At 39.1% G+C, this 24,275-nt stretch overlaps 1 protein-coding gene across 1 annotated transcript in view; it reads left to right on the top strand.

Annotated features, from left to right (window-relative positions):
• The window catches only part of LOC306875218 (dedicator of cytokinesis protein 3-like), a gene marked incomplete at its 3' end in the record, with an annotated part of 249,864 nt that overhangs the window by 223,840 nt on the left and 1,749 nt on the right, over positions 1-24,275 (top strand). The window contains exons 33-53 of the mRNA XM_079425684.1: positions 1,018-1,103; positions 1,242-1,268; positions 1,403-1,498; positions 2,490-2,550; positions 2,657-2,750; positions 4,427-4,575; positions 5,849-5,935; positions 6,105-6,209; positions 6,360-6,501; positions 7,324-7,490; positions 7,584-7,670; positions 8,343-8,522; positions 8,682-8,765; positions 8,854-8,970; positions 11,560-11,678; positions 12,444-12,576; positions 20,387-20,468; positions 20,569-20,687; positions 20,828-20,915; positions 21,930-22,049; positions 22,915-22,997. Of these exons, the coding sequence (XP_079281810.1) occupies positions 1,018-1,103; positions 1,242-1,268; positions 1,403-1,498; positions 2,490-2,550; positions 2,657-2,750; positions 4,427-4,575; positions 5,849-5,935; positions 6,105-6,209; positions 6,360-6,501; positions 7,324-7,490; positions 7,584-7,670; positions 8,343-8,522; positions 8,682-8,765; positions 8,854-8,970; positions 11,560-11,678; positions 12,444-12,576; positions 20,387-20,468; positions 20,569-20,687; positions 20,828-20,915; positions 21,930-22,049; positions 22,915-22,997 (2,226 nt within the window). The remainder of the gene's footprint in view (positions 1-1,017; positions 1,104-1,241; positions 1,269-1,402; positions 1,499-2,489; positions 2,551-2,656; positions 2,751-4,426; positions 4,576-5,848; positions 5,936-6,104; positions 6,210-6,359; positions 6,502-7,323; positions 7,491-7,583; positions 7,671-8,342; positions 8,523-8,681; positions 8,766-8,853; positions 8,971-11,559; positions 11,679-12,443; positions 12,577-20,386; positions 20,469-20,568; positions 20,688-20,827; positions 20,916-21,929; positions 22,050-22,914; positions 22,998-24,275) is intronic.

The following is a 24,275-nucleotide window of genomic DNA, read 5'->3' as shown; positions in this document are numbered from 1 at the left end:
CACAGGTCCCAAACAACACAGTATAAATTAAATAAAAAAGCAGTACAACTGTTTCCGACATTGATTAAAAATCAGCATATTAGAATAATTTCTAAAGGATCATGTGACTCTGAAAATACTGCTTTGCTTCACAGGAATTAATTACATTTTAAAGTATATTAAAATAGAAAACATTCATTTTAAATTGCAATAATATTTCACAATATTATTTTGTGAAATAATATACAGTATTTTTTATCAAATAGATACATCCTTGATGAGCATAAGAAACTTATTGATCCAAACTTTTGACCTGCAGTGTATTGTTCAGTAAAAATGTTTTCTCAGGTAACCTAAAATGTACATCATTTAGTTACATCAAGGGTCAAATCAAATATAAATAGCACATTAAAGTTAAAAGTTACACACTTTTTTGTGTGTGCGCTGTACAGGTCTGGTATAAAGAATGCTTTTGCTCAGGTGCCCGAAATGTCCGCCCAATAGAGAAACGTTTTGCTCAGCAAGAAAAAAATTAGAGGGAACATAGCTCCCCCGGGTCCTTAAATTTGATACAACTAAACTGAAGAGTTTTTGAGGCCTTAGACAGTTTTAAATACGTTAAATGGTATAAGAAATTATTTTTCAAATTGCCTTAAATAGATTTTTAAGAATTCTGCAGATAAAACTCTTTCCTTGATATTCGTTGATATTTGTGTATTGAAAATGTTTTTGATTGACATTTATGGTCTTTATTTTATCTGGGCTAGTTAAATTAATTTTCGGGCTACCAAAATCTGAAGAGTACCTGGGCTACCAGGGATTTTGAAATTTTGCGAGCCCTGATATATATATATATAGTATTATTATTATTATCATCATTTTTGGGGGGGGGGATCTCAAAAACTAATAATACTACTTGGCAATTTGGGTGGCACCAAATAACAAAAATAGCATAATTTCCCAAAACATATAAGTAGCACCAATAATGAAATATTACTCGTTTCATTATAAGCACCTAATTCAGTTCATGTTATGCAGGTGGAGGCAGAATTGATAGACAAACTGGACAGTCTGGTGTCTGAAGGCAAAGGAGATGAGAATTACAGAGAACTCTTCAGTTTGCTGTAAGTGCACAAACACACACACACATACACACTCTCTCTACCTTCTCCACTGACACACACAGCTACACATCCAGCTGTTTAAGTGCTGTTGTTATAACCTGAGTGTCTCTGATTTGCCTTGTGCTGCGGGATTATTAGAACTCAACTGTTTGGGCCGTACCCAAGGTAAGAGGATACTAACCCTGTTCAACCTATCAGATGCCACTCAAATGGATCTTCCATCACAAGCCCCTCTTTTACCTTCAACCTATTAAATAACCTTAAATAATTCTGTATATATGTGTGCCTTTTATGTCTAGTCTGCTGGAGAAGATTGAGCAGGAGACCTGGAGGGAGACGGGCGTCTCTTTTGTCACGTCTGTCACACGCCTCATGGAACGACTGCTGGACTACAGGTGAAACTCTCGCGGATAAGTGTTATTTATTTATTTATTGAATTAGCTTTTATTTTATTATTAATGACTCAGTTATCTCAGAATTACGAGATAATTTTTCATGAAAAAATTTGTTCTCTGTTTTTCTGAATTAATGACTTAATTATCTCAGAATTACGAGATAATTAAGTCATTAATTCAGAAAAACAGAGCAAAAACTTTTTTTAATGAAAAATGATCTCGTAATTCTGAGATAATTAAGTCATTAATTCAGAAAAACAGAGCAAAAACTTTTTTTTTCATTAAAAATTATCTCGTAATTCTGAGATAATTAACTCGTTAATTCAGAAAAACAGCGCAAAAACTTTTTTTTAATGAAAAATGATCTCGTAATTCTGAGATAATTAACTCGTTAATTCAGAAAAACAGCGCAAAAACTTTTTTTTAATTAAAAATTATCTCGTAATTCTGAGATAATTAAGTCGTTAATTCAGAAAAACAGAGCAAAAACTTTTTTTAATGAAAAATGATCTCGTAATTCTGAGATAATTAACTCGTTAATTCAGAAAAACAGAGTAGCTTTTTTTTCCTCAAGTGAATGCAATACGCTTCCGTATATATGTATGTTTTATTTTAATTACCACAAACAATTAATAGTAGTTTAGTTTTAGCATTTGTTAACGATTAACTTTCTGTCCACATTGCAGATTATTCTGGCCTGTATTTACTCGCTTAAACAGGAAGTGGCTATTTGACTGGCGTGTAAAATGTTAACCAAAACTCATTATTGTTGTAGAGTATTTAACAGTCAATAAACTGTATGTAATCTAAGAACAAATCAAGTCAAAATTATTTTGTAAACTGCATAAAAACCTGACAAATTCCAGTCTAATTTAGAATTTTGAGAAGTTCTCATATTTGTGTGCAAACACATCATATGGCCCATAGATGGTCAGTGGGTGTGGCATCAGAGGGCATGTCTAATGAGACTTCCTGTTTCTTGTGTCGGCAGAGATTGCATGAAAGGCGATGAGACAGAAAACAAGAAGATCGGCTGCACTGTTAACCTGCTGGTGAGTCATATCCTTCATTCAATTCTCTGTCAACTTAATATATGCAATATGGCATTTTTGCAATCAAACAAAAGTAACCTGATGATCATTTGATCTCTTTTTTTAGAATTTCTACAAGTCGGAGATTAATAAAGAGGAGATGTACATCCGATACATTCACAAGCTGTGCGACATGCACCTGCAGGCCGAAAACTACACAGGTGAGACATTTCTCAGAGTTACTTCACATAGACACGCTACATAAGGTCTATAAAGTACACATTTTAGCACTATTTGCCAGAATTGCTAAACAGGGCAAATTAGCATTAGAGCGGAATTCCATAAAAGTGCCGATGGGAGAAGAAAATTCTGTGTGTGATTTACTAACAATGCGCACATTAAAGCTACAATCCGTAAGTTTTGCCTCTTTGTCGCCATCTCTGTTTGAAAACCTGGAATTGCAGCTTTGTGCGGAATTATCTTCCGTGTGTGAGGTTGGGCTCTGGCACGGCTCCAGCGTGGATGAATCTAATGTTTTGAGGAGTACGTGTGTCAGTCTGTCAGTCACCGCACCGGTGTGGATATTGTACTTAGGAATCACAGATTCTAGCCTACGCCTTGGAATATATGACCCAAATAAGAATTTTCACCGTATATCTGAACACGTAACAAGTCTGCCACGTTTGTTCTGACCAACTGAGGAAAAAAGCAATACAATAAATCGCACTACCAATGGTAATTCAATTTAAATCTAATGATCGGTTAGCTCATATCACATCTAATCGTGCAAGTTATTATTATTGTTATACTTTATTCTCAAATTATTCATGTTAACAACATCAGCATTGCGTGACTATGAGTATAGTGTATATTAGTGTGTAGATTTCAATTTCTGTACAGTCTAATCTCTAATTGTCATACCATTCGAATTTCATATTAAGAAATTATTTAACCCAAAAAGCAAACTATGCTCCCTTCGAACTGGTTTTCTTTAAAATACAAATCTTGTGTAATCTGTAATCAGAGGCATGTTTAAAACTGGAATACAATTTAATTTAATTCACATAATCATAAACGCATAATCCTTTCTGGATTACAATCTCCCATCAAAATTATACATTTAATTATTCCAGCTGCTGTGAGAAAATACTATAAACGAGCCGCCACCTGCAGGATCCTCACATGCGATAGCCTACTAGCCGGGACAACTTCTTTATGTTTACAGACGCGACGTAATGACACAGTGCCATGCTCGAATTTCCCGTGAAAACCTACCCATACCACTCAAATTAGAAAACATTATTATAAGCTAACCGTTGTGAATCGGGCTAAAGTAAGCTGATAGTTTTGAACACTGGATGGCTATGTACTTGCTCAAATATTGATTTCGGATCATTTTTAACCCAAAAAAGTTACGGACTGCAGCTTTAAAGAACACAGACGCAACCAGATAATTTCTGTAATGACCAGTGCAAACTACCGCCTGCTTTAAGACATGTTTTTTTGGGGGCGTTGAATAATGGAGCAAATACCAGTAATTTGACGAGCGCAAATCGTGTTGCATTAATTATTTTAATACTCTTCTCCCATAATTTTTGCTACAGAAAGGGAAACTCCTAGAAATGCATACTCATTAAGGTCAGGCGCAAAAATAGCTGTGCCCATGCCTTTTCAGCGCTAATTCGTCACTCCGCATCTTTAGTAAATCCTGACAGTACTATTTTAATGGCAAAAGACGGTTTGCGCTGGCGCAAGCTGTTAGTAAATCTGGCCCTATGTATGTTTCCTGGGATTCGAACCCATGACCTTTGTGTTGCAACCACCGCGCTCTACGAGCTCTAAAAGGAAGTACGTTACTCAAGAGTATTTCAACTTTATCAACCGCTGTGTCTCACAGAGGCAGCGTTCACCCTCCTGCTGTACTGGGAGCTGCTCCACTGGGAGGAAAGACCCCTCCGAGAGTTCCTGCACTATCCTGCGCAGAGCGAATGGCATCGCAAAGAGGGTCTCTGTCGTAAGGTCATCCACTACTTCAACAAGGGAAAGGTATTTACAGATATTTCTTTGTTTCTACAAAAGTTTAACACATTTTGGAATAATTCCAATCTAATTCAATTGATAATTGTCCATGCACAATGATCCTCCACAGACTTGCATTAGAAAAGAGGCAAAGATTGTCTGAAAAATGTTTTGTGGCAATGGTTGCTTAAGCAGGATTAGTCTATTATGTTTTTAATGCAAATGGCTAATCTACAGACTCCATTCACACTTTTGTGGATGGTTTCAGAATTAGTGCAACGCAGTCTTTGTGATTTGTTAATTGCGCTAAAACATGTCACGTTCCAGGCATTATTACACTTAAAATAAAAAGTTACTAGCCAACTTGTGAGTAACCGTTTCATATATTCACCAACTCCAAATTTACTTGGTGAGTGTTAATTTGAGGTCCTGACTCTGCCCAAAAACACCACTGGATCGCATTGACTTTCATTATAAGATTTAAAAGTAAAAAACAAACAAACAAACAAACAAAACAATTGACTTGTTAAAGTTGCAATGAAACAGAAATAGTGGTAGATCTTTTCTTTTGAATTGTTACATGCATCCAAATATAACGAATTATCGAAAAGGTTCTATGCGGCGGTTTTTGATTGGATTTGGAAAATAACAGAAAGTAACGAAATTACGTGGAATAAACATTTGAATGAACACTACAAGTTCAAAAGATGTACCATTTAAAAAACCAATGTAAATGAAACAAAATATGAATTGTTCATAGTAAGGTTTGTAATGTGTATAGAAAATAGTTTCTAATTTAATTTAATGTCAAATTTTCAACATTCAGAATATAACTGTAATTTAATTCATTTGTAAAATTTCAAATACTTTTTCACATATTATGAGTTTAAATCTTCAGTTGAACACAAAAGAAGATATTTTGATAAACTTTGGCAACCAAACAATTGACTTCCATAGTCATTGACTTCCATACGATTTTTTTCCATGCTATGGAAGTCAATGGCTACCATCAACAGTTTGGTTACCGACATTCTTCAAAATATCGTCTTTTGTGTTCGACAGAAGAAAGAAACTCAATGATGACAGGATTTTCATTTTTGGTTGAACTGTCCCTTTAATTCTCATAAACACCTGACTGAAAACAAGGCACAAACTTAACTTAAAGAAATGTGTGATGTGGCATTTCTTTCTGTAAACCTACCTCAAACTTGCCATGCCAGAAGTGATGGTGTTTCTTTTTCCAGAAATGTAAATCTAGTTTTAAATTGCATATGCTGTCCTGTTCTTGTTCTCTTCCCAGTGTTGGGAGTACGGCATCCCGCTGTGCCATGAACTAGCCTTCCAGTACGAGTCCCTGTACGATTATCAGAGTCTCAGCTGGATACGGGTCGGTGCTTTTTGATGTTCCTTTTTTTAAAATGTGAATATATGAATAGAGATTATATAACAGCACTTTGAGTGGACCGCACAGCTATTAATCTACTGTTATGTACTATGCTCAGAAGGAGGTCAACACTGTGTGAATATTTAGCTCTTTCTTTTTTTTTTTTTTTCAGAAAATGGAGGCGGCATATTATGACAACATCATGGAGCAGCAGCGGCTAGAGCCGGAGTTCTTCAGGGTGGGATTTTATGGTCGGAAGTTTCCCTTCTTCCTCAGGGTGAGCTATTGCAAAATATTTACACGCTCTGTTTGTTTGTAATAATTGTAAAGAATAAATTAAGGGATTGATTTTTCAATCCTTTAAATTATATAGCAATAAATTATATAGTATGTATTTATTTATAGATTTTTCTTTCTCTCCACACAGAATAAGGAGTTTGTTTGTCGAGGACATGATTACGAGAGACTTGAAGCCTTTCAGCAAAGAATGCTGGGAGAATTTCCACAAGCTATCGCCATGCAGCACCCAAATCAACCAGATGAGGGGATTTTACAGGGTGAAGCCCAGTGTATCCTTCACCATAATAAGATGACTGTGGGGTCTTTTAATGGAAAAGGGATAAGGAATTTTTTTTATTGTGTTTATGAAAAGAAATGTCCAATCAAGAAATAATTTTGTTTAAATACAGTTAATTTCTGTTTAAATTATGTTGTTTAAATAAATATAAAAAATAATAAAAATCTCTGATTTAAATTTATAAATGTATTTATATAGTATTTAAACACTAAATTAAATGTATACTTAAAAATGTAACTTTAAAAATTCATGAAAAAAGTCATGAAATTGCATTTTAAATATGTTTTTATTATAATTTAGCATAAATAATTACATTAAAAATCATTTAAGAATTTATACTACCCAAAGACTTCCATGAAGTCATGTATTGACATAAATGTATATTTATAATTTTAATATAAAATGAATTTGTTTATAAAATTACAATTTGACGTAATTAATTAATGATGCTCAGTGTATCCTTCACTCTTAAACACCTTTACGTTTTTAGAGGTAACCTTTAAATTAGAAGTTTAGTCATTTATTTATTTATTTATTTTACTTCAAAAATTCATAATTTATTTTAGCAATTAGCTAGTTAAAAAAAAATGTAACTGTAATTTTATGTTTGATATCATACATTTTAGTTGTCCAAAAGTCTATACCTATATCTATATCTTCTTTTTCTTTGTACAAAAATAATAATAATAATAATAAATAAAGTTTATAAACAACATACAGTTGTGCTAGCTTTTTCATTCAGGGTTATCTATCCATTTAAAGTACTTGTTTATGCTGTATAGTAGTTGTTTGTCCTTCATGTAAAGCTCCGTAGACCTCCAGATCTACGCCGTGACTCCAGTTCCAGAAAACATTGATGTGCTGCAGATGGACCGTGTGCCAGACCGCATCAAGAGCTTCCACAGAGTCAATAATGTCCGACGCTTCCGTTACGACCGGCCCTTCCACAAGGGGCCCAAAGACAAGGACAATGAGTTTAAGGTGAATGTGAAGTTCTTCTCTCAGAACACTAGTAGATAAATGACTTTAACACCAGACGTAGACTGAAGTTGCATCACATGTCTGTGTTTTCAGAGTCTCTGGATCGAGCGGACCACACTCATCCTCACCCACCCTCTGCCCGGGATCTCCCGCTGGTTTGAGGTGGATAAGCGCGAGCTGGTGGGTGACTCATCCAAACAAAAGCTGAATGTATTATCAACATACTGAAGTGACCATTTTAGTCTGCTTATTGAATCTCAATAATTGAAGTCAATCATTTGGAGCTGATAGCCTCATGGGCAGCAGTCCGACACAATGTATCTGTTTTTTTTTTTTTTTGCATAAATAATAATACAAAAAAAATTGTATCATAATTAAATAAATGAATAAAAATCTCCTATTCAAATTTATTCAACTCAAACACTAAACTCAAACTATACTGAAAATTTGAACTGAAAAAATTAACTTCCATGAAGTTATGCGTTTACATATTAAATATGGTTTAAATATATTTTTGCATAAATAAATAACTACATGCATACATCTAAAATGCCATTTATACTACCTGGGCACTCATTAGAATTTAACATTAGAAAATTAACTTAAAACGTAAATACTTAAATTAAAAAAAACATCCTAAATTACATTTATGCTACCCAAACACTTCCATGAAGTCGTCATGAATTTCCATACACATTTTAATGATTTTGCATGAATTATTTAAATTTGTATTATTCAAACACTAATCTCAGTCTACACTCAGTCTAGACAATGTCAATATGTTGTACAGATTTACTGAACAGCATCAGTAATATACAGTCAGAGTACCTGTGTTTACCTCATGTATTGTAGATTGAGGTTAGTCCGCTGGAGAACGCCATATATGTGGTGGAGAACAAGAACCAGGAGTTGCGCACCCTGATCAGTCAGTACCAGCACAAGCAGCTTCACGGAAACATCAATCTGCTCAGCATGTGCCTCAACGGGGTGATCGATGCCGCCGTCAACGGAGGAATCGCCAGATACCAGGAAGTCAGTGCAAATTCCACCAAATTTGACTTTGAGGGGTTGAAAAGAACATTGTTTCTCTTGGCAGATGCTATTTGTTGCCCAAATTAATGGACATCAACCGTTCGGCCGTCATCCAAAAGCATAGTTTCATAATAAGTTGTCGACTGTGTTTTATGCCAGGCATTCTTCGATAAAGAGTACATTAGCAGTCACCCAGAGGATACAGAGAAGATCTCCCAACTCAAGGATCTGATGCAGGAACAGGTGAATACCTTCAAAACTTCTCCATTTTAACCACTCAAAAGAGAGTTATAAACATCCAGTAATGGTTCTTATTGAATAAACCCCACAGGTTCACATCCTCGGCATGGGTCTGGCCGTCCACGAGAAACTGGTGCATCCGGAAATGCGTCCCCTGCACAAGAAGCTGATCGATCAGTTCCAGATGATGAGGAGCAGCCTCTGTCATGTGAGACCTCACATCTGCTTCTCAGGAATTTACTGATTCATCAACAATATTTGAATTTGCCAAATTATTTTCAGCCCCAATAAATCAAAATTTAGATAACGTTCCCAGCAAATCTCAATTTATTTTAGTTTTATTGTAATTATGTTGGCTTATCTATCAAGCCTAGCAACTAGCATAAGACGTGCTACCAACATGCGTACAGAGCTGGGTAGATTACTTAAAAATTGTAGTCCATTACTGATTACGGATTACATTATGAAAACTGCAATTAGTAACGTAATCTAGGTTACTCATTTTAGGTAATGTATTCTGACTACTTTTTAGATTACTTTTTATCTAAATTGTTTTAAACTTAAAATGTACCATATTGATATAAAAAAGCAAAGAGAAAGAAAATGTTAAAAAAAATGTATATCAACGTCATTAAATATTACATTAAACAATGTGTTACAAAACTTGGCTTAATGTAAGTGGGTTTGTGAGTTGATAAAAAAATATTTTTAAAATGTTAAATAAGTTATCAAAACACTGAAACACTATAGAAATATAAATATTCAATTTGTTTACCTGAATATCAATGTAACCATTAATGGGTTAGTTCACCCAAAAATGAAAATTCTGTCATTAATTATTCACTCTCATGTTGTTCCAAACCTTCGTTCATCTTTGGAACACAAATTAAGATATTTTTGATGAAATCAGAGAGCTCTCTGACCCTCCATAGACAGCAATGTAATTACCACGATCAAGGTCCAGAAACGTAGCAAGGATATCGTTAAGATAATCCATGTGGCATCAGGGGTTCAACCATAATTTTACGAAGTTACGAGATTACTTTTTGTACGCAAAGAAAACAAAAATAATGACTTTATTCAACAATTAGTTTTCTCCGCGTCACCCTGTAGCGCCTCTCCATTTTGGAGAGTATCCACTGAACATAAACAACGTACGCTGCACCACGTGGATACATTGTTTTTGTTCAAATCAAAGCGTAAACAATGTAGAAATAGAGCCACGTGGCGCAGCTGACACAGAACAGCGTACCTTGTTTACGTTCAGTGGATACTCTCCAAAATGGTGCTATAAAGTGACGCAGAGTAGACAAATTGTTTTTTGTCTTTGCAAACAAAAAGTATTGTCGTAGCTTCATAAAATTACGGTTGAACCCCTGATGTCACATGGACTATTTTACCATTGTCCTTGCTACGTTTCTGGACCTTGATCTTGGTAATTACATTGCTGTCTATGGAGGGTCAGAGAGCTCTCGAATTTCATCAAAGATATCTTAATTTGTGGTCCGAAGATGAATGAAGGTCTTACGGGTTTGGAACGACATGAGGGTGAGCAATTAATGACAGAATTTTCATTTTTCGGTGAGCTATCCCTTTAAGCGACACTGAACTGTAAACATTCGAATGTGTTGTTAAATTATTGAAATATTAACTTTCTCAGAGATATTCAAGTAAATATTGCATGTCAGAGGGGTTTGGTTGAGAAAAAATGATTGTCAATTCCTGCATTACATGAAAAAACTTTAATAAACATGAAAAAAGCAGACGTTACACGCCCAAAGTCTTCCAGGTTTGGACAAATATTTTTGTCCAGACTGTAATCAGACTGATTATGAGCATTATAAAATTTAATATACTCTAATTAGGAGTACTTGATTTTTGTAATCTGATTACGTAATCCAGATTACATGTAAGCAGTTACTACTCAGCTCTGACAACATGTATATATCTTAAACATGCTAGTAACATGATAAAACATACTAGCAATTACAACCTAGCAAGCACAAAGCGATTTATCAGTCTGAGAAACTGCATGGCCTTAAAACCTTCAAACGTAAAACTGCTCCAAACTTCAAGCTTTTAAAATGTTTAAATTTGGATGACTCATTGATGACTTCACTCATTAGCGTTTCCAAATATTTGTTCAATCAAATGCTTTCTAGGATGAGAATATGCTAATTGCACTTGTAATATAACCTACTTGTTAGTATGACCAGTAATGACCAAAGCCCTTATGTGACCCTGGACCACAAAACCAGTCTTAAATCGCTGGGGTATATTTGTAGCAATAGCCAAAAATACATTGTATGGGTCAAAATTATTGATTTTTCTTTTATGCCAAAAATCATTAGGATATTAAGTAAAGATCATGTTCCATGAAGATATTTTGTAAATTTCCTACCGTAACTATATCAAAACTAAATTTTTGTTTAGTAATATGCAGCGCTAAGAACTTCATTTAGACAACTTTAAAGGCGATTTTCAAATTCCAGATTTTCAAATAGTTGTATCTTGGCCAAACATTGTCCTATCATATCAAACCATACATCAATGCTTATTTATTCAGCTTTCAGATGATATATAAATCTCAGTTTCCCTTATGACTGGTTTTGTGGTCCAGGGTCACATATGTCATAGGATCTTTAAATACATTTTGCTTTTCTCACTTTACTCTTTGGACAGATTCAGTATCAAATGCTGTTTTTGTAATATAAACTGTTGTGCTGTAGGAAATATGTGCTGGCATGAGTGCAGACAGTGTGTATATTCAGAGTAGTGTTTCTATGTGGCCCTGCAGGGCCTGCCCGGTCTGGATAAGCTGAGTCCGGCCTGCTCAGGGTCCAGCACCCCACGCGGCATCCTCACCACCCACAGTCCCATGAGTCCTGAAAGTATCAAGCTCATGCACCGGCACAGGTCAGTCCACCCGCACAGACACAGTCACACATGCACACACTTGTATATATTGTATATAAACTTTGTAAATGAGCCCAAGTGTGTTTTAGAACAAGAAAAAACATGCTGTATGAATGCAAGGAATGTTTCATGCTTTAGAGAGTAGTTTAGATATTACTATATATACTATTACTATATATGTCATTACATGCTTATAGTGCTATTATGCTATTATATATATATATATATATATATATATATATATATATATATATAATGTACTCACATGTATGTGGGTTATAGAGATTCCTGTTTTCTATAGACAAAACCCTTCCTCTCTCTTCACAAACACTCCTTGACCGTGTATTCCTCATAAACACGCGTGTGCGCTCATGCTGCCCACCCTGAACACACTAGCTTCAGCTCCGCCACGTCTCTCATGTCTCTCTCTGTTTGTTCCTCTCTCTCCTTTTCTCTCTTCTGTCACTTTTCCTCACGTATGTTTGACATCTTTCTGTGTGCATGCTTTACACTTCTCGTTTCTTTCTTGTATATTCTGTCTTTTTCCTCCTTTTTTCGTTCATACTTGCATGACTGTCTGTGTTCTACCACTCTACAATCTCTCTTTTTCCAACTTGAGTGATTTTCCTCATCCATGCATGCATTCCCCGTTCTCCACTTCTCCTGCTTTTCGTTTCCATCCCTATATTCCCAATCCCTCTCCTCTCCCTGTCTCTCCCTCTCTCTCCCTCTCTCTCTCTCTCTCTCTTGTCTATCTGTCTCTAGTCCTCTGAATGTGTTGGGCTCTGTCTGCCACTCCTCCTCTTCTCTCTCCTCTCACACCTCCAGTGAGACAGGAAACCTGCTCATCCTGACAGACAGTATGATGGAGCACCCGGAGGACCTCTACCGCATGCAGGTAGGCTTCATTAGCTCATAATACACACATATACACTATAAATTCACGCTAGGGACCAAACAAAACATTAATTTAAGCAGCAGCCAAGTAGGCATAGAATATCCTAGCGTAACCCCTCCGGTTCTACTTAACCCTCTTAGAGTGGGATTCAAACAAACCACAGCCTTTAGTATCAGTCGCTAGTGCACCTGTAGCGCGGCCACATAAAGGGAAGTTTATTTGTAGTTGCAGGTTCCAATAAGGACGGGGCTGTTTATTATATCTATCTTCCTGTGTATCATTTTCCCTTTGTATTGCTGTGTTTGACTCCGAACCATTATCGCGAGATTCAGCTCACGCTCGGTCGGCACGTGATGTGTCGTCATCCTAGCGGGAAGTGAGGAAGGTGTGGGATGTTCTTCATAGGAAGCGGGGTTTCCGGCGTGGAGAGAGGCGTCGCTCACTACTCTCTTTCACGTTTCCCAAGGATGGATTAAGAGTATTATCCAACGCATTGGCGATGTTTTCATCTTTTCCTCTTCTTTGGAGCCGTTTATGGAATACTTGCCTTGAAGGACATTTGAAACGCTAGCGCTGGGTGGATTTGCGGTCCTGGAATATAGACATTACTGGTGAGACCGATCCGAACTCTTTTTCTCCTTTTTGTATATGAAATCCGGCTGGGACTTTGAGAGATATTACACACGCACACACTTACTGAGAGATTTTTGTAGTTTTATTTGGGAGTATTTACTGTTATATTATATGCATAATACACTGGTTTTGGATATTGGACTTATATTGTGATTTTTCCTTGATACACTCGTTCGTTCTCCCCTTGTTTTCATTTGTGTAGGTCCCACGCTTTACTGGGAACATGCTTTACATAGTGGTGGCCCGTACGGGGAAACGTGCTGTTGTTGTATTATTTTGTTTATTTGTCTTTAGTTATGGATCAGCCAGTTGTAAATACCCCTGTTGCATCTGTTAATACCAATGATAGTCATAAACAGAATGTAATTGAAACTGGGGGAAGCTCAGATGAGACCCCTGTTATGGATTTCACAGCAGGCCCTTTTGTGACTAGACGTAATCCCACTGCTGAAATTTCATCTATGCTGAGTGCCCTGTATCTTTCTGATAGTGAGGAAGAAACTAGTGATCAGGTTGACGATGAAAGCTGTGTATTGAATGTGAATGTTGTACAAATAATGCAGTCAGACATAATGAAACTTAAGGTGGATTTATTGGCCCTTGATACAAAAGTACAGTCAGTAGAACATGACTTTAAACAGTCTGTTGAAAGTACTGTTAATCGAGAAGCTGGTTTCCGGGACGCGGTGCACGCTAGCTTAGCAGGGTTGGAAGATTACTTTCGTAGCTCTTTGGAGAAGTTAGAGCGAGCCGTGACTGACTGTTTGTTGAGGAGAGATGCGCTATGGGAAAATCAAATGAAAAAGTTACGATTCACTAGTACCCCTTCTCTGACAAGATTACGGTGCTATCCTCCTGTTAACTCAATTTCTTCTGTTCATGCTCCCTTAACCCCTGTACCAACTCCTAGAGTTAAAGTACCAATACCTAAATCTGCCAATACTACGTATGAAGTTTCTCCTGTGCCTACTTCCATAACCAGGGTGCTTACTCCTCCAGTTGTTCCCAGCACATCGGCTTTCTGCACGCAGCCCCCCATACGGCTAGAGTTTCCCATCTTTGGTGTCTCTTGTGAGACTGCGGATGTGCTCAACTTCATCGAACAGTGTGAAAACTATTTAGACGTCAGGCCCCTTCCCAGTGCAGAGCTCATCGGAACTCTGAGTACGGTCCTGAGGGGACGGGCTCTCAGCTGGTGGAAGGCAGAAAAGAGCAAGGTAATAGATTGGCAATTTTTTAAAAAGGCATTCATGGCTGCATTTCTTCCAGATGACTATCTTACCGAAGTGGAAGATAAACTGAGGTCTATGGTACAGCAACCGCGGCAATGCCTAAGGGATTTTGCCTATGATTACCGAGCCCTCTGCCTTAAGTGGAAGCCGGCTATGTCAGAGGATGAAATGGTGAACCACATCCTCAACAACATTAACCCAAGGGTGGGCGGCTGTTTGAGGGGAACTGTAAAGACTGTGGAACAACTGGTGAAAGTGGGCTCCATGGTTGAGAAGGACTGCATGGGGGCAAAAGATTATTGGCAAAAAGTTGGTGGTCAGAACAGCAAGCAGAAGGCTAATAAGAAATCGGTCGAACGTAATACCTCCAAAGACATGGCTAGTTTATCTATAGCTCAACCCCATTCCCTGAAATCACTCCTCTGGGTCCCTGTAACGATAGAAGGAAAGGAAGTGAAGGCTGTGGTGGACACAGGTAGCACTTACGCCTTGATGCAGGAAAGCCTCTGGAGACAGTTAGGCGGTGCTACTGCTGCACGCACTCCAACTACACCTCAAAGATTTATCATGGCTGATAGGAAGGTGCATCAAGCTATGAGTCAAAGCATAGTCGACTACAAGTGGCAGGAAAAAAGGTGCAGTGTGGAAACATATATAATGAAGGATGCTCACCTTGCTTTTGATCTGATATCTGGCCAAGACTTCTTGCGAGCCGCAGAAGCTATTCTGGACATTGGTCAAAGTAGATATGGCCTGAAAACTGAGACTAGTTATAAATTTTATCCGTTCTTAAAATCTTCAATTACGCCGGGGTCGTCTGCAACATGGACTCAGGAAAACGATCTAAACCCGGCTGATCTGACTCTCTACTATGTCTTACCTCCAACCTGGGAACCAACACCCATAGCTCCTAGCATGGAATCTGTTCCCTGCTGGGACTCCGACAATCAAGAGGAGTTAAGGAAATTGATGGTTACCTGGCCACGAACCACCTCAAATGTTCTGGGGAAGACAGTAGTGGAACAACATAAAATCATCTTGTCTGATGAACTCCCAATTAAATCCAGAGCATACAGAGTCTCACCTTTCAAGAGAAAGATCATTGAACACCAGGTTGACCAAATGCTCAGAGACCACATCATTGAACCCTCCGCTTCTCCATGGTCATCACCAGTTGTTTTAGTCCCCAAACCGGATGGCAGCTACAGGTTCTGTGTAGGCTACAGGAGGTTGAATGGCAAGACCATACCGGATGCTTATCCAATGCCACTGATACATGATATCTTGGAATCCATGGATGGTGCCACCTGGTTCAGTACCTTGGACTTACAGTCAGGCTATTGGCAGGTGAAGATGGAGGAGAGTAGCAAAGAGAAAACAGCTTTCATTACAACAAAAGGGCTATTCCAATTCTGCTCTATGCCATATGGGCTCAGGAATGCCGCTGCTACGTTCCAGAGGTTGATGGAAAAAGTATTGGCAGAATTGAGGGGAAAGTTTTGCTTTGTCTACATAGACGGCATTATCATCTACTCAAAAACTTTAGATGAACACATTCAACATCTGAACGTCATACTACAGAGACTCACCCAGGCAAACCTTACACTGAATATGAAAAAATGTCACCTTTTCAAACAGCAGCTGAAGTTCCTTGGACACATTGTCTCAGCTAAAGGAGTGGAGGTCGACCCAGCGAAGACCCAGGCCATCACCCAGTATCCACCTCCAACAAACCTTAAAGCCCTACAACGCTTCTTGGGGTTGGCAGGGTGGTACCACAAATTCATACCCCATTTTGCTGATATCACTGCTCCTTTGAATCACCTAAAAAAGAAGGGAGTGAGGTGGGAATGGACGCCCGAGTGCCAAGCCAGCTTGGATACCCTCAAACAAGCATTGCAAAACCCACATGTCTTAATGCAACCTGACCTCAATCAATCGTTCCAGGTTCATACGGATGCTAGTGAGGTGGGATTGGGAGCCATCCTGACACAGAAAACTCCGGAGGGTGAAAAAGTTATAGCGTATGCAACCAGAACATTATGAGGAGCAGAGCTAAACTATTCAACCTCTGAAAAAGAGTGTTTGGCAGTCGTGTGGGCTGTAGAAAAATGGAAACATTACCTGGAGGGAAGTTCATTTGACGTCTACACGGACCATGCCGCTCTTGCGTGGGCTTTCAATTGCCCCAAAACATCATCTCGTCTGACCCGCTGGACTCTCAGGCTACAGCAATTTCACTTCCAAGTTCATCATAGGAAGGGTTGCCTAAACTTGAGGCCAGACACCTTGTCCCAAACCTTTGACTCTGTGAAGGAAGAGCAGGCACACTGTTTGGCTATAGCGTCAAAATGTTCATCTGACATCCCAAACACATTAGAGGAAATATCTCAAGCCCAAAAGAATGACACTTCTGTATCGCACCTGCAGGCAGATCAGAGAACTAGGAAGGGACAAAACCAACAGATAACCTTCGAGGATCATCAGGGGGTGTTGTACCGCCGAGTACCGGTGAGGAATAGTGGTGACAAGTTTCAACTGGTCGTTCCCCAAGCATTAATACTTGGATTTCTTCACTACTTTCATGATAATCCTATGGGAGGACATTTTGGACGTTTAAAGACCCTGTTGAAGATTTTGGAGGTGGCATGGTGGCCGACGGTTCGTCGTGATGTCTGGCAATATGTTAAAGGCTGCAGTACCTGTCAGCAATATAAACATGATAACTCCAAACCAAGTGGCTTTCTACAAAACACACAGGTGGCTGAGCCTGGGCACACATTGGGGGTGGATTTGATGAGTCCTTTCCCTCGCAGTAAAAAACAAAATGCTTATCTCCTCGTTGTAGTGGATTACTACACAAAATGGGTAGAGATGTTCCCCCTCAGAAATAGCAAGACAAACAAAATAGTTAAAATTCTCAAGGAAGAGGTCTTTACCCGGTGGGGGGTATCTAAATACATAATCTCCGATCGGGGAGCTCAATTTACCTCCAATCTCCTGTCTGAGCTCTGCAAAACCTGGGGAAGTATCCAAAAACTCACGACCAGTTACCATCCACAGACCAACCTGACAGAAAGAATAAACAGGACATTAAAAATAATGATTACTTCATATGTGGGACAACATCATCAGTTGTGGGACCAGTGGTTACCTGAATTTCGATTTGCCATAAACACCGCCTACCAAGAGACCACTGGTAAAACACCAGCCGAGTTGATGCTGGGCAGACAATTTCACAGGCCTTTGGAAAGATTGGTCCACAGACCAACCGATCCTGATCAACCCTCATATAACTTATTGGAGAGACAGAAATTCATGGCAGAGGAAGTAAAATGCAGAATGAAAGTACAACAGGCCAGACAAGCTAGATAGTACAATACCCGTAGGAAAGATGTGCAGTTTCACTCGGGAGATCTAGTCTGGATCAGAACACACCCACTTTCATCAGCTTCAAATAAATACTCTGCTAAGCTAGCGCCCAAGTGGGAGGGTCCAGCAGAAATAATAAAAAAAATGGGGCCAATAAATTACACAGTTCGTTGGGGAAACCCACATAAAACAGAAAATATAAATGTGGTTAACCTGGTGCGCTGGTACGGACGTTCGCCTCCAATGTCGTTGGCTGGGGAGGGGAATCTATGTACCGCGGCCACATGAAGGGAAGTTTATTTGTAGTTGCAGGTTCCAATAAGGACGGGGCTGTTTATTGGATTTATCTTCCAATTATATCTATCTTCCTGTGTATCATTTTCCCTTTGTATTGCTGTGTTTGACTCCGAACCATTATTGCGAGATTCAGCTCACGCTCGGTCGGCACGTGATGTGTCGTCATCCTAGTGGGAAGTGAGGAAAGTGTGGGATGTTCTTCATAGGAAGAGGGGTTTCCGGCGTGGAGAGAGGCGTCACTCATTACTCTCTTTCACGTTTCCCAAGGATGGATTAAGAGTATTATCCAACGCATAGGCGATGTTTTCATTTTTTCCTCTTCTTTGGAGCCGTTTATGGAATACTTGCCTCGAAGGACATTTGAAACACTAGCGCTAGGTGGATTTGCGCTCCTGGAATATAGACATTACTGGTGAGACCGATCCGAACTCTTTTTCTCCTTTTTTGTATATGAAATCCGGCTGGGACTTTGAGAGACATTACACACGCACACACTCACTGAGAGATTTTTGTAGTTTTATTTGGGAGTATTTACTGTTATATTATATGCATAATACACTGGTTTTGGATATTGGACTTATATTGTGATTTTTCCTTGATACACTCGTTCGTTCTCCCCTTGTTTTCATTTGTGTAGGTCCCACGCTTTACTGGGAACTGTTACACACCTCCTCATGCCAGGGGAGTGAGGTTTACCTACAGAGCTCTTACTAGTTGGCCTCTGTTACAATCTTCCCCAAACCTCACTCCCATTCGGGTCACGGCACCAATGTAAGCTCTCTGATTCTACTCACCCTTTGCGGCATAGGAGGTGGGCACGTTAAAGACCATAGCCTCTAGCATCAGTCGCTAGTATACCTCCTTAGGCCAGAAGAGTGAGGTTTACATGCATAGCTCTAACTAGCTGGCCTCCGTTACAATGACCCCTGAAACCTTACTCCCATCCGGGTCACGGCACCAGTCTAAGCCCTCCAGTTCTACTCAACCCCCTCTGGGCTGCATTTCCCAAAAGCAACTAAGATGGCAAGTTCCGTCATTACCAATATAGTTTAATGAAACTTAGCTAGTTAGCTAACGATGCTTTTGGGAAACACATAGCTGAGCGGAATATGAACCAGCCTTTCCGGCATTGGAGTTGGGCACAATAACAAAGACACTAAAGCCCATAGGCTCTAGCATCAGTCACTAGTGTGCCTCTTTATATCAGGGAAGTGAGGATTACCTGCACAGCTCTTACTAGCTGGCCTCCATCACACTAGCACCCACCTGCCACCTTGCAATGCCCTAGCAATGTCTTAGATGGCTCTAGCAACCACTTATAGTAACCTATTAGTACCATTGCACCACTTAGGAACACCATTGTTACCACTCAGGACAGCCTAACAACTACCTGCAGTGCTTTAGTTCGCAATGCCTTAGTTATCACCCAGAACATCGTAGAAGCCTAGCAACATCTCAGAACTAGCCACCACCTAGCCTAACAACCCAACAGAACACCCTAGTATCTGCATACAAATGCCTTTACACTGCAAATACTCTAACAAACAGCTACAGTATATCCTAGCAATGTGTTGATGTCTCATTCGGTCGGTTCGTTACATCCAGTGTGAACAGCCACTAGCCATTGCGGTGTGATGCATGCAACAACAGTTGCATCCGGGGTAGACACACCATTAGGACAGCAGCAACCACCCATCACCTAGCAACAGCCTAAAAACCACTCAGAACACCCTATCAACCTTATATCCGCCTATTAGTGTCAACCACTTAAAACAGCAATGCCATAGCAATGCATTAGAACACACAAAGATCTGCAAAACAAGCTCTAGCATTGCTTAGCAACACCCTAGCAGAAAGATCATCCAACCTAGCAACCACTCATAATATCCTAACAAAACCAGCATTAAAGAACACTGACAAGTCACCTACAACCACCTATGATCTATCAATACCCAAACATCCTTTAAGAACCTAGAAACTGTCTAACAACATCCTAGCAGGACTTATTAACAATCTTACAACCTCTCACAACACCCTAGCAACCACTCCTAGTGACCACCCAGAACACCATATCAATCTAGCATCCACCTAGCAGAAAATGTACGGTAAAGTTCTAGAAACTTCTCAGAATTTTTTAGATTTTCTGGAATTTACTGGGAATTTCCCACCCTTTGCAACCCCAGACAACCTCTCAGAACACCCTAGCATCTACATAGCAACAAGAATGCCATATCTGATCTTTTAAATGTATTTTTGCTCCCAATGTAACATTTCAGCCCAGTCCATCATCGTCCAGTTTGAGCTCGACACATTCAGCTCCGTCTCAGATGATCAACTCAGGGCACGGCAGCATCAGAGGTGAGCGCCAATAAACTTTTCATAAAGTTTAACCTTGGCAACAGCTCAGCTGAATGTCTCAACTTAAAACTGAGATATATTTTATTTACTTTCTTTCCAGTTGGGTCCCCATCACTACCTGACAGATACAGACATAACCGAGAGCTGTTAATGCTCCTACCACCACACAGGGACCGTCCCAGCAGTGCCATGTACCCCAACATAACCGAGAATGGACAGGTGCGTCTACCGCAAGACACGGCTAATTAGATTTTCTTTAAATCCACGAGACTCTGCAGCTAGGACATGACAGTTTAAATGGTAAGGTGATGGCAGTAATATAATATCAAAATCTATTTTTCTTTTGCATTTTCCACCAGCCTACTAACCATCAGAGGGCTCTTTACCATCAGGTCATTGGTCCCTGCAAACCCTGCAGTGACCCCAATCTCTCTGTGGCTGAGAAAGGTATGACTGGGTGTGTATTATTCTCTGAACCCACTGTATCCCTCTATTCTTTCACAGTTCCACAATTCCCTCAGATCAGGCAGAAATCCACAATACACACTGAAATTGCATACTGTCTGAGTAGGTACGGCATTTTATGAAGAACTTACTTTGTGACCAGTAGAACGTTTGTTCAATTTATTATGTGTCTATGAATGAATGCAATCTGGATGTGTAATCCATATGCATCACAGCTTTCCTTAATATTTGGAAACCGCACACGTTCTGTTAAAGTTTATGGTCGCTTAATTTTTAAGACTTAATTTTTGCTGTTGGCGAACCAGACCAATTCAAGACCAAGTCTTTGAAGGGAAATTACTTGTACTTTATTAACAGTTTCAGCCAACACAAATACAGGGTGAGTTTCAATGTTGGTCTAGGCTGGTTTGGAGCTGAGGTAACTGGTATACCAGCCTAACAATGCAGTTTATTAGTTCCAACCCGGCTCTTAACAGTCTGAAAATGCCATAATTGTTTGCAGAAATTGATATTAACCTGATCTCTGGTTTATCAAATTGTGCCTCAGCCTAATAAACGGTTTAGAAAGCAAGACTTCCTTGGTAAACCATCTTCACCAAGAGGTTTGTTCAAGTTTATTGCTGAATGCTAAGTCTAGTTGACCAACTTCACCAGCTAAGTAGAACAGCTGTCTTGGTAAAGCACGTTAAGCTGAATTTTGATAAACCAAACACTTGTTAATAATTAACAGTTGATACCAGAGTTTCCAGGCTGATTAGGGCTAGTTTAGCTGATTTACCATCATGCTTGATACTCTCCAGCACATCCTAGCTGGTTCTTTGTGAAGCTGGTTTGCTAAGGAAGTCTCATTTGTCAGGTTAGTTTAGCAGTCGGTTGGATACACCAGGATCTAAACCTCAACATTTTAAGCAGGAATTCCTGAGGTATCTGACCTTCAGATGAGGATCCAGCAGTAATGATATGTATGGTGATGGTGGTCTTTGTTCTTTCTGGCAGTGTTGACAGCTCCCAGCAGCTGGAGTTTGGACAGTGGCACCAGGGACACTCTGCCGTTCCTCTCTGCTCATGTCGGGAGTGTGATGGCCCCACCCATTCCCCCCCGCACCCTTCCTCCCGGTAAGTAACAACAGTATCTTTGAGGAAAGGTTTCAATGAAGAGAAAGACATGAAACCATTCCATCCACTTTTGGAATGGTTTGTAAGATGAATGTTTTGTCATTAGTTACACTGGATCTCCTATGCATGATGAGGTGCCACAATATGTCTGTTTAGCTACATAAGCTGATTTGACAGACATTTGGAACGTGTATCTGCCAAGGTGTGCATGGACTATTTGGAGGAATTTATGAAAAGATGAAGCCAATAGAGTTAAGAAATCAAAAGATGCCTGCTTAAAATATTTTGTACATTGTTGATTTCTTGTGGAATCTTTATTAGATTGGACTTGGCCTTATTAAATATCCTCCTCTTTTTTAAACAGAGGTTGCTGTTGCTGCATCTTGAGGGACCTAGTTACTGTAAATCACACACCTAAGCTTAAATCCACATATAGAAGAAAACGGGAGGTTGACAAATAACATTTTTTACACACCGTTTTTCCACACATTGTTCACTTTTTTAAATATTGTTTATTTTAATTTAAAATGCACATGCCAGTAATTTATAGGAAAAAGGACAAGGAAAAAAAATGGTGGGGTATATTTCTATTGCCATTTTGATTACAGAAATATTACACATCAAGTCAACTGCCCAAATGTAGCATCCTCTCTTTCATTTCAGTAGTTTTTCCCACATTCAATCATTGATCCTTCGCTGATGCATTGTTCATCATTCCCTTTTTCCCACCCATTATTCTCCTCTGAACATCAGCTAAGTACAGAAAGAATCCTTCATAGTGCTTGCAACGTGTGTTTGCGCACAAGTGTGTTCCGGCATGTGCTCTTTCCAACCCTGGTTCTGTCCAACTGTGTCTCCCATTTAGGACACTTCTCGATGCACTTTGATGCTTTCCACCACCAGGTCAACGAACTCCCTCCAGCTCTCCCCGCGCGCTCTTTAAGAAAGGTATCCTCCGCCTAGATGTGTCCTGTTAGTCCTTGTCATGCATGTCCACACTAGTATTCCGAGATGTCTTACGTCCTGTTGACCTCAGATGCCCCCCAGTCAACTCACCCTGAGCCGAACTGTACCTGAGTCTGGTTCAGAATATTTTTTGGGTGTTTGGGAGTTTTTGGTTTCCCTAAGATTTTTGGTTTCATATTGTAATTAATGTGCATTTGTATATGTATGCATCAGTAGTGCAACTATTATGTGTTTTTGAATGTATGCCTGGGTTGTATTTTCTCTGAAGATCAGTTGGATGAACATTTGTAAAATTAAATTCGAAGGTTTCAGTCATCCAGAAAAACTTTTACATTTGTGGATTTAGCAGACATTTTTATACCAATTAGAAAAAAGAGCGAAAGCAATTTGTCAACAGCCAACAATATTGATAATATACAGTGCCATGTTTATTAGACACCTAGATGGGGAAGCAAACTAAAATAAAAAGTTTACAATGGAGAAATATTTAAATGTCTTTGGATTAAAAAGTGTTATTGTACTGTGAAATATTTAGTCACAGTTAGAAGGTAGACTTCAGCTCTGATAGTGGCTAAAAGAGGTGCTCAATCCTGCTTCTGGAGATCTACATTTCAATCCAAATTTGATCAGTATACCAGAAGGAGACAAACAAAGTCTGTGTTGCTTACTATGTTTACTGCTGATGTTGGGAAATGCCATACTTTTGAGTAAACATATTTTCAAGTCTCTAATGGACAACATCAAATCATTTTTGAATTTGTGAATAGATTTCAGTCATGACAACTCAACTCAAGTCAAGTCAAGTCGAGTTGAGCTTTATTGTCATTCCGCTACATGTGGGGACATACAGTGGAACGAAATGTCGTGCCTTGCAGGACCATGGTGCTACATAAATACAGTCATACAACAATGATTAAAAAACACTATAAACCTATACACAACTAACCTACTGACAGATTTAACTATAAGTATACTATATAAGTATTTACCCTATACAAAGTAAAGAATAAAGGATAAAAAATACAAACTATACGAATGCTTCACATAAATATTTACCCTATACAAACTAAAAAAATAGAAGATAAAAAATACAAACTATACGAATGCTTCACAAATACTGTACATGTGCAAAGAGAGACATTTGAGTCAGCAGCTGGTTGGGGAACAGTGCAGGATGATTTGTAGTGCATGAGCATGTAAACATACATATATGTGGGGGAAGTCGTGGCCTAATGGTTAGAGAGTCGGACTTGTAATCCG

The sequence above is a fragment of the Barbus barbus genome, assembly GCF_936440315.1.
Source record: "Barbus barbus genome assembly, chromosome: 9".
In the NCBI taxonomy this organism is placed as follows: domain Eukaryota; kingdom Metazoa; phylum Chordata; class Actinopteri; order Cypriniformes; family Cyprinidae; genus Barbus; species Barbus barbus.
The sequence above is the reverse complement of the archived record's forward strand: the minus strand, read 5'-3'. Positions and strand labels throughout refer to the sequence as shown.